This window comes from Doryrhamphus excisus, linkage group LG6, assembly GCF_037039965.1.
Source record: "Doryrhamphus excisus strain RoL-2023G ecotype Guam linkage group LG6, RoL_Dexc_Guam_v1.1, whole genome shotgun sequence".
Classification (NCBI taxonomy): Eukaryota; Metazoa; Chordata; class Actinopteri; order Syngnathiformes; family Syngnathidae; genus Doryrhamphus; species Doryrhamphus excisus.
In genome coordinates this window covers 2,148,737-2,160,232 of record NC_136362.1, presented here as the reverse complement: position 1 = coordinate 2,160,232, position 11,496 = coordinate 2,148,737, and the positions used below count along the sequence as shown (strand labels likewise).

The following is an 11,496-nucleotide window of genomic DNA, read 5'->3' as shown; positions in this document are numbered from 1 at the left end:
AATTTTAATTTTAATTTTAATTTTAATTTCAATTTTAATTTTAATTTTAATTTTAATTTTAATAATACATTTTATGAATACAAATACCTGTAAGTCGTGTATTTGGGCACACATGGTAATTTTTTAATGTTTTTTACGGATTTCACTGCATGCACCAAATAAACTGAAATAAACTAAAATAAATTAAAATAAACTAACATAAACTAAAATAAACTAAAATAAACTAAAATAAATAAACTAAAAGAAACTAAAAGAAATAAACTAAATAAACTAAAATAAACTAAAACAAAACAAAACATAGTTGATTAAAAAAAACTTACTTTGGAGTACTTTGCCTATGGAGTACTAAACTAAACTAAACTAAACTAAACTAAACGGGACACAGAAAAGAAGAGAGAATAAACTAAACTAAAACTAAACTAAACTAAACTAAACTAAACTAAACTAAACTAAAATAAAATAAAATAAAACAAAATAATAAAATAAAATAAAATAAAAAAAATAAAATAAAATAAAATAAAATAAAATAAAATAAAATAAAATAAAATAAAATAAAATAAAATAAAATAAAATAAAATAGAGTAGACATTCAAAAAATAAAAAGAAAATATTTAAAAAAAACAAATAACAAACGAGAACCAGGATTCAACTTTCCCAATTTTGGACAGATTTAGTAGAGATACTAATAACAAATAAAATAAAATAAAATAAAACATAGCAGATAAAAAATGTCTTATGGAGTACTTTGCCTGTGAAAGTCATGAAAATATTCTCTTATCACAAGACGGTCCCAGTATATTCTCAACTATAATAGCCGCATATAGATGAATCCACTCGGCTGTGGGTTATGTCAGAGCCAGCTTTAAGCAGCAATTTTCTGTTTTCCCACTCTCACGTTTTAGTCTTCATCTTTTCCACAAGGATGTGATTTTCCTCCTCAGTCGTTATCCCAAACCAGCAATTATCCTCCTGCCAATGCAGTGTCCCTATAATTCCTTCAAACCATCCACGGTCCAAAGACCTCCAGGGAGGTCTTCTTCTTCTTCTTCTTCTTGCATGCAAACCCAATCTTTGCTTCCTTTTTTTTGGTTTTCCTCATTTGCCAACTCATGCATATCTTTTACAGGCTGGTAGATTTTCCCCTTGTGTGGCACCGAGAGCTGGTAAATATGTTTGGTTGCTATGGTTCCAAGCTAAACAAACACTTAATAAATTACATTTTATTATAGCGTGAAAAAAAATGGTATGGAAATAATAATATCATGTTGGTGTGTGGGATTTAGTCCGCCCGTCTTTATAAACATTCATATATTAATATTGTGTTTCAAACATGATGCTCTATTAGCTGTGGGTACATTATTATTATTATTATTATTATTATTTTTATTATTATTATTATTTTCCATGACTATGTCAACAATATAATAATATAATAAAATATAATAATTATTATTATATTATAATTATTATAATATTATAATAATTATAATTATTATAATAATTATAATTATTGTTTTTAATAATTATTATAATAATAACAATAATAATAATAATTATTATTATATAATTAATTAATTAATGTAATAAATTAAATATTGATATTATTGTTATTATCATTATTATATAATTATTGCTTATAATAATAATAATAAATAATAATAATAATAAATATGACATATTTATTATTATAATTATTATAATATTATATGAATAACAATTATTATAATAATTATGTCATAATAAATAATATAATAAATATATTATTATAAATTATTATAATAATAACAATAATAATAATAATTTTTATTATATAATTAATGAATTAATGTAATAAATTAAATATTGATATTATTGTTATTATCATTATTATATAATTATTGTTTATAATAATAATAATAATAATAATAATAAATATTACATATTTATTATTATAATTATTATAATATTATATGAATAACAATTATTATAATAATTATGTCATAATAAATAATATAATAAATATAACAACAGTAATAATAATCATCATCATCATCATAGTAATAATAATAGCAGTAATAATAATTATTATCATATAATTATTGTTTATAATAATAATAATAAATAAATAATAACTATTATTTTCAGTGACTATGTTAACAATAAAGTCAAAAATAATAAATATAATAGTAATAAATATAATAATAATAAATATAATAGTAATAATAGTAATAGTAATCGTAATAATAATAATAATCATCATCATTATCATCATCATAGTAATGATAATAGCAGTAATAATAATTATTATCATATAATTATTGTTTATAATAATAATACATAAAAAATAAATATTATAATTATTATTTTCTGTGACTATGTCAACAATAAAGTCAATAATAATAAATAGAATAATAATTCTAATAATAATAATTATTATTATTATTATCATATAATTATTGTTTATAATAAAAATAAATAATAATATATATTATAATGATTATTTTTGATGACCAACTTGCAGGCCAACCACTGCAATGCACAACAATGCTGATTTTTTTGTCATTGTTTTTGTTATTTCAATCATTATTGTATTCTTTACAACACACGTCAATAATAAAAACTGTCTGGTTTTAAAAACTTAGAACGTAGAAACGTAGATTTATTTATTGTTTCCTCGTTGAATAAGGGGAACAAAATTATTTGTTGACAACCGGGCGGTGAGTGTTGCGCATGCGTAGTAGCTCACCACGGGACATACGTTTGAACCGGACAAAACCGGAAATGTAACGTACTTGTACAAAAGTACAAAATAAGGACAATAATAATAATAATAATGAGGACAAAATACTAAAAATGAGTTGTGTAGTGAAAATGAAATAGCGATGACGTTGAAGTAAAAACGTTATTCATTTTTTTTTTACAATATTTTAGCGTATAAAAATATTTTTAGTCTAACATCTTTAATATATTTCTTTATATAGTTAAATATACGTTTTGTTAAAACACTACACGTATTTTAAGAGCAAAAGCGCTGTTCTAAAATACATTTTAAGAATTTACACAAGACGTCATTAGTATTATTTTGAAATTTTCCGCGGAAGTTGCTGATGTGGTTCTAGCTAGCTTAGTTGTGGTCAGTGGGCTATACAGCAGCGGCGGCTCAGCATCAGAGCGCGGTTCCTCCCGTGGAAGGGAAGGCGTGTGATAACCGTATCGTCGTCACGCATTGACTAAACGTTAGCGGTGTATGATTTTTTTTCTTTCTTCATCTTCTTCTTGGCGGACTTCCACTTGGATAAAGAGCTCCCCGCCTCTCCGCCATCATGGGTTAGACACGCCGCGACCCGTGGATTGTCCACTTTGTGCACTTGAAGCGAGGATGGGGGGGATCGGAGTTGTTTTCCTGCACACATCCTGACAAAGACTGCGACTGTGAAGGGAATTTGGATATTTTGCTTTCTGTTTTTTTTTTTTTTTTTTTTTTAAAGTTCCACGGTTGGGTTCACGTCACGCGTGTGTACGAGACGTGGAGAAATGTTGGCAGAATTGCTGTGCAGCGCCGTGGCTCTGGTCCTCTATGTCAACACCCTGGGTGCAGATTTCTGCTATGATGACAGGTACTTGCATGGACACACGTCACTCAAAAACTCCACGGCTGCGTGTCTCTTTAAAAATTTGGTGTGGAATTTAGTGTAAAAAAAAAAAGTGCATTTTATATTGGAGCTTCAAGTTCATTCATGGGTATTAGCTTCTGCAGGAGGAGAGCTCCACAGTCAGGATTGTGTCCCCCACAGTGAAGTCCGTGTTAGTTTTTCCACACTATGTGGAAATAATTGATCTCTAGAGAAGAAATCACAGTCTTTCACTGTACAAATACAAAGTATCCACTGTGTTTTTTTTCATCTACTTCAATGGAAACCATCATTTTTTTAGGAGTCAATACTAGGACAAAAACTGTTCAACTTAAATAAAACTAAAATCATGCTATTTGCTCACAGTAGAAAGGACACACTAGCAAGTACAAATAGGCGGTGTAGATATTGAAACTGTGAAGGAAAATATATTTCTAGGGATCAAAATATATGAAAATATGAGCTATAAACCACATATTACAAATATATAACATAAGATGGCTAGAAATATTTCAATATTGAACAAAACAAAAATTTATTCTCAATCAGAAATCACTACAAACTCTTTATTGCTCTCTGGTTCTACCATATTTTACTTATTGTGTGGAAATATGGGCTAATAATAATAATAATAATAATAATAAAAGCAATCTTCCCTAGCTAAATGTACTGCAAAAAAAGGCCAGTAAGGATAATTCATAATGCCGCCTATAGAGAACATACTAACTCCTTATTACTAAAATAACAAATACTTCAACTTGCTGATATAGTTCATCTTCAAACAGCTAAAATAATAATACATAAAAATAAAAATAACCAATTAGCTAAAAATATTATCCAATACTTCTCGACAAGAGAGGAGAAATATGATCTTGGGGAAGAACTAGCGTACGTGAAAAAAAACAAAATTAAAAAATTATAATAAAAATAAATAAATAAAAATTAATAAAGTTAAAAAAAAGAAATTATATTAGGAAAGCAGGAAGTGAACAAATGTGGAGAAATATGATCTCAGGGAAGAACTAGCGTATGTGAAAAAAAATTAAATAAAAAAAATTAGAATGAAAATAATTAAATAAAAATTAATAAAATAAAGTTAAAAAACAAAAAAAAATCTTAAATTACACGAGGAAAGCAGGAAGTGAACAAATGTGGAGAAATATGATCTCAGAGATGATGTGCTATACATATCACTACATTGACAATAACTATGGTACCTATTATGTCATTGGATGGTTATATCACCTTGTACTTCGGTACATGAAAAAAAAATTAAAAATTAAAAATTAAAAATTAAAAATTAAAAATTAAAAATTAAAAATTAAAAATTAAAAATTAAAAATTAAAAATTAAAAATTAACCCAATGACACCCATTATGTCATTGGATGCTCATATTACCTTGTACTTCAGTACGTGACAAAAATAAAATTAAATAAAATTAAATAAAATTATGTATGTGACAAAAAATAAAAAATAATTAAATTTTATTTAATTTTATTTCTTTATTTTTTTTAAAAACTTAAAAAATTACAAAATTAAAAATTAAAACTAAGAAAAACTAAAACTATATTAGGAAAGCAGGAAATGAACAAATGTAACAGTTACTGATTGTAAAAGTACCAGATGGAGGGGTAGGATTTAATAAGCTTTGCTTCTTCCTACTCCTTTTGGACATGTGGAACTGGGAACTGATTATAGGATGCACTCAATTGTAATCTGATGCATGTTGAAATGAAATAAAACCATTACCATTTCCATCATTTTAGGAGGAAAAAAAGAGGCGAGACCATTTGATATTTGATGGATGAGTGGAAGTGGGTGCCTCAGGCTCATTTATTCCCCATGCACACTGTGATGTAGGTCAGAGGCTTCTTTGTCGCCTTTACTTTGCAAGCCTGATTTTTAATAGCTGGTACAAAGTGATTCATAATCAGACCTGGTTATATATCATATAATATCATAGAGAGCAGGGTTGGGTATCGTGTACGTATGTATTATGTCTTTTGAAATGGTGCAGGTTCTCAAAAAAAAAAAAGATAAACATTGCATCAGACTTTGACTTTAAAGAAAAGTACAATGAAAAACTATGAGGAATATATGGAAATATACTGCAATCTACAAATGTCATTTCTACACTCTGTGTGTACGCTACCTTTTTTTAATTTTTAATTTTTAATTTTTAATTTTTAATTTTTAATTTTTAATTTTTAATTTTTAATTTTTATTATTATTTTTTTTTTCATGTACCGAAGTACAAGGTGATATAACCATACAATGACATAATAGGTACCATAGTAACTGTCAATATAGTGATATGTATAGCACATCATCTCTGAGATCATATTTCTCCACATTTGTTCACTTCCTGCTTTCCTCATGTAATTTAAGATTTTTTTAGTTTTTTAACTTTATTTTATTAATTTTTAATTATTTTCATTATAATTTTTTTTTATTTAATTTTTTTTCCACATACGCTAGTTCTTCCCTGAGATATTTCTCCACATTTGTTCACTTCCTGCTTTCCTAATATAATTTCATTTTTTTTAAACTTTATTTTATTAATTTTTATTGATTTATTTTTATTATAATTTTTTAATTTAGTTTTTTTTTCACGTACGCTAGTTCTTCCCCAAGATCATATTTCTCCTCTCTTGTCGAGAAGTATTGGATAATATTTTTAGCTAATTGGTTATTTTTAGCCTTATGTATTATTATTTTAGCTGTTTGAAGATGAACTATATCAGCAAGTTGAAGTATTTGTGATTTTAGAAATAAGTAGTTAGTATATTCTCTGTAGGTGGCATTATGAATTATCCTTACTGGCCTTTTTTGCAGTACATTTAATGAGTGAAGATTGCTTTTATTATTATTATTATTAGCCCATATTTCCACACAATAAGTAAGATATGGTAGAACCAGAGAGCAATAAAGAGTGTGGAGTGATTTCCGATTGAGTATAAATTTTTGTTTTGTTCAATATTATATATTGTTATTATTATTATTATATATGTTGTATATTTGTAATATGACGTTTCTAGCTCATATTTTCATCTGTTTTGATCCCTAGAAATGTATTTTCATTCACTCTTTCAATGTCTACACCGTCTATTTGTATTTGCTGGTGTGTGTCCTTTCTGCTGTGAGCAAACTGTATGATTTTAGTTTTATTTAAGTTGAAGAGTTTTGGTCCCAGTATTGACTCCTAAAAAAATGATGGTTTCCATTGAAGTAGATGAAAAAAACACAATGGGTACTTTGTATTTGTACAGTGAATGACTCCATGATCAATTATTAAAAAAAAAAATTGATACTCGATTCCTTGCTGCAGCTTTACTGTGTTCATATTTGCAAGCCTGTGTGCGTTTCTTGTGTGTGCGACTATTCCAACACAGCCAGAGGATAGAGTTTAGTGAAACAAACATTACATTAACGACTGCCGTATGTCCTTTACTACCCTGCTAACTGCTTTGTATATACAACACTTCCTGCTAAAAAAAAAAAAAAAAAAAAAAAAAAAAGCTTATCCTAAGGCAAGCTATTCTGCTGGTGTCGTTTTTTTTTTTTTTTTTTTTTTTTTTTTTTTTTTCCCTGGAGCACGTTTGCTGTGTTTGCAATCTGCGCTCAGGAACAGGCTCCTATTTTAAGACAGATGTTGCATGTCCATAAAGCCGTCAAAGGAGTGCGATCACAGAGGTGTCAGGAAAGTTTGAGTGGAAAAACGCGGCATTCCGAAAAATCTGATTAGCGCGTGAAACGATGTTATTTACCACCGTAATCCCAGTTAAGGATTTTTTTACTATTTTATTTCATGTCTCCTCACATTTGGCAGGTTGTTCTCTGCAGGCCGTTTGTCATCTTATGCTATCTGTTCCCTACATTCTTCCATAAGTGGGTCAAAAATGACCCATACTAGAATCAATGCCTTTTTATTCCAATTTTGCCATTTTGGTTAGGAATAATCACTTGTATGATATTTTGTATTATATTTAGGACCACAGAAGAATGATTTCATGTTAGTTTAAGTTTTTTTTTGTTATTTTTTAATTTTTTTTTGGTCACGTAATGAAATACGAGGTGATATGACCATACATTTTTTTTTAATTGTTTTTTATTTGTATGTATTTATTTATTTTAATTTTATTTTTGTCATGCACCGAAGTGCAAGGTGATATGACCATACAATTTTTAATTTTTTAAAAATGTTTTTTTTATTTGTAAAAAAAAAAAATTACATCAAACATTTATTTAATAATTTAATAATAAATAAAAATTAATTAGTTAATTTGTTTCATTTGTTTTTTGACTTGCTTATTTATTTTCCCATCTTATTTTGTGTCGAAAAATAAAAATTAACATTAAACATTGATTTAATAATAAATAAAATTAATTAGTTAATTTGTTTCATTTGTTTTTTTATTTGCTTATTTATTTTTCCATCTTATTTTGTGTCGAAAAAAAAAAATTAACATTAAACATTTATTTAATAATTTAATAATAAATAAAAATTAATTAGTTAATTGTTTTTTTGATTTGTTCATTTATTTTTCCATCTTATTTTGTGTCAAAAAATAAAAATTAACATTAAACATTTATTAAATAATTTAATAATAAATCAAAATTAATTAGTTAATTGTTTTTTTGATTTGCTTATTTATTTTTCCATCTTATTTTGTGTCAAAAAATAAAAATTAACATTAAACATTTATTTAATAATAAATAAAAATTAATTAGTTAATTTGTTTCATTTGTTTTTTGACTTGCTTATTTATTTTTCCATCTTATTTTTTTTGGTCGAAAAATAAAAATTAACATTAAACATTTATTTAATAATTTAATAATAAATAAATAATAAATAAAAATTAGTTAATTTGTTGCTTATTTATTTTTCCATTTCATTTTGTGTCGAAAAATAAAAAATTAACATTAAACATTTATTTAATAATTTAATAATAAATAACAATTCATTATTTAATTGTTTTTTGATTTGCTTATTTATTTTTCCATCTTATTTTGTGTCGAAAAATAAAAATTAACATTAAACATTTATTTAATTATTTAATAATAAATACAAATTAATTGATCATAATTTATAATAATGTAATGTTTTATCAGAGATTTTCTAAAGAACCAAAGCACTGAAAAAGTGGAGGGTATAGCATAAGCATTGAAGACTATTATATTATTATTATATTTTTATTATATTTTCATTATATTTTTATTATATTTTTATTACATTTTTATTATATTTTTATTATATTTTTATTTTTAATATATATATATATATATTTTTTTTTTTAACCTGAAGTGGCCCAGCTTCACCCAGACCCTAGCTCCAGTGGCCCCCAGAGTTTGAGACCCCTGCGCTACACGATGCGTTTTAGAATAGACAAATTCCCATAAGGCCCGCCCGCCCCCGTGGCCGCCCCCTACTTGGCCCTTCATATCACGGCAGTGGTCTGTAACTCTATCCCGAAGGATGGACTGGTTAGATTGTGGTTCTGTTCCGATCCCGAGGGCGGCAACCCGGCAAGTCTGAGCATCTCCTCATTTTTCCCGGTCTGGATTCGTCTCTTCTCCCTGTAATTACTGTCCTGCCTCCATCTTTCTCGAACTCACTCTTCCTCTCCCTCTCCATGTCTGCCATCCATCTAAGCCTTCAGGCCTCAGGCTCCATCATTTTGCACATGGTCTTGTGTGGTTTATCTCCTGTTGTGTCGCTTTAAGATGAAGATTTTATGATTTATTTGCTCGGAATGGAGGCATGACATCCATTTGATGCAGATCATATTCAGTAATGATAACAAATATCGGTCCAATTGAAGAGAATATGCCTCCAGAAGTCGCTGAGTACTGCTGCCCCCTCGACCAGACCCCAGAAGAAGATGGATTACGTGACCAAAAATAAATTATTTTATTTTATTTTATTTTACAATCACTAACTGTTACATTTGTTCACTTCCTGCTTTCCGAATATAATTTATTTTTTTAAATTTTTTATTAATTTTGTATTTTATTAAATTTTTTTTTACATTTGTTCACTTCCTGCTCTCCTAATATAATTATTTTTTTAAATTTTTTATTAATTTTTTATTTTATTTAAAAAAAATAATTTTACATTTGTTCACTTCCTGCTTTCCTAATATAGTTGTCCAAAAGAGTAGGAAGAAGCAAAGCTTATTAAATCCTACCCCTCCATCTGGTACTTTTACAATCAGTAACTGTTATATTTGTTCACTTCCTGCTTTCCTAATATAATTTATTTTTTAAAAAATCATTATTTTTTTATTTTATTTAAAAAATAATTTTACATTTGTTCACTTCCTGCTTTCCTAATATAATTTATGTTTTTTGATTTTTTATTATTTTTGTATTTTATTTAAAAAAATTAATTTTACATTTGTTCACTTCCTGCTTTCCTAATATCGTTGTCCAAAAGGAGTAGGAAGAAGCAAAGCTTATTAAATCCTACCCCTCCATCTGGTACTTTTACAATCAGTAACTGTTACATTTGTTCACTTCCTGCTTTCCTAATATAATTAATTTTTTTATTAATTTAGTATTTTATAAAAATTTTTTTTTTTTTACATTTGTTCACTTCCTGCTTTCCTAATATAATTGTCCAAAAGGAGTAGGAAGAAGCAAAGCTTATTAAATCCTACCCCTCCATCTGGTACTTTTACAATCAGTAACTGTTACATTTGTTCACTTCCTGCTTTCCTAATATAGAATAAATTAAATGAAAATTATTTTTTTGTCACACACATAATTTTATTTAATTTTATTTTGGGTTAGGGTTCGGGTTATGGTTAGGGTTTTGGTTTGGTGGCTGCCGGATTGTGTCTCTTACTTGAGGCCGCTGGGTCCAAATCAAAAAATTAAATTAAAATAAAAAAAAAAAAACTATATTAAGAAAGCAGGAAGTGAACAAATATAACAGTTACTGATTGTAAATCTAAATTAAATTAAAAAACTAAAACTACATAAGGAAAGCAGGAAGTGAACAAATGTAACAGTTACTGATTGTAAAATTAAATTAAATTAAATTAAAACAAAAAACTAAAACTATATTAGGAAAGCAGGAAGTGAACAAATGTAACAGTTACCGATTGTAAAATTAAATTAAATTAAAAAAACTAAAACTATATGAGGAAAGCAGGAAGTGAACAAATGTAACAGTTACTGATTGTAAAATTAAATTAAATTAAAACTATATTAGGAAAGCAGGAAGTGAACAAATATAACAGTTACTGATTGTAAAATTAAATTAAATTAAATTAAATTAAATTAAATTAAATTAAATTAAATTAAATTAAAACTGATTTAATATGATAAAACTGGTACTGAGGACCTGAGGATACCCGACAAGCTGCCCATCAGCAATCTGCCGATGTTTGATGCCGCGTATGAGGAGTTATTACCCGCTTCAACTGATTATTTGTGACGTTCCACATTGGCGGGCCGTGACTCGGTCAAGCTAGCAGTGTCTTCAAATCCCTCACTTTACATAAGCCGGACAGGAACAAGCTTTGACGCTTTACGATGACTCGACCGATGTGCAACGGGAAGTCATGTAAAAATTCGTTTAAGCGTTAAAGATCGCCAAAACGTGTCAGCCATTCGCCCCCGTTTGGTTGTTCTTGAGTCTATTTGCCATGTGTTTTAATTAAAAGCCAGCAGATTATCTCTTCCTAATACGCCACGTGGTCGTAGCGGCGCACAGGCAGATAATAATCGCCTTAGATGGGAATAAAACGCAACACGAGGGCTGCATCATCAAACAAGTAAATCCTTCACATGGTCAGTATTGCTGAGCGAATATTCAACGCCGATACCCGGTAATGCGAGAAAAGCTTTGACGCTGCCAAGGAATACTCGGCGTGAAAA

The 11,496-nt window shown here is 27.5% G+C and overlaps 1 protein-coding gene across 1 annotated transcript in view; it reads left to right on the top strand.

The window, feature by feature from the left end:
• The first annotated feature begins 3,122 nt into the window (after window positions 1-3,122).
• tmtc2b (transmembrane O-mannosyltransferase targeting cadherins 2b) overlaps window positions 3,123-11,496 on the top strand; it is a 119,196-nt gene continuing 110,822 nt past the window's right edge. The window contains exon 1 of the mRNA XM_058086234.2: window positions 3,123-3,596. Coding sequence (XP_057942217.2) covers window positions 3,514-3,596 — 83 coding nt within the window. The 5' untranslated portion in view covers window positions 3,123-3,513. The remainder of the gene's footprint in view (window positions 3,597-11,496) is intronic.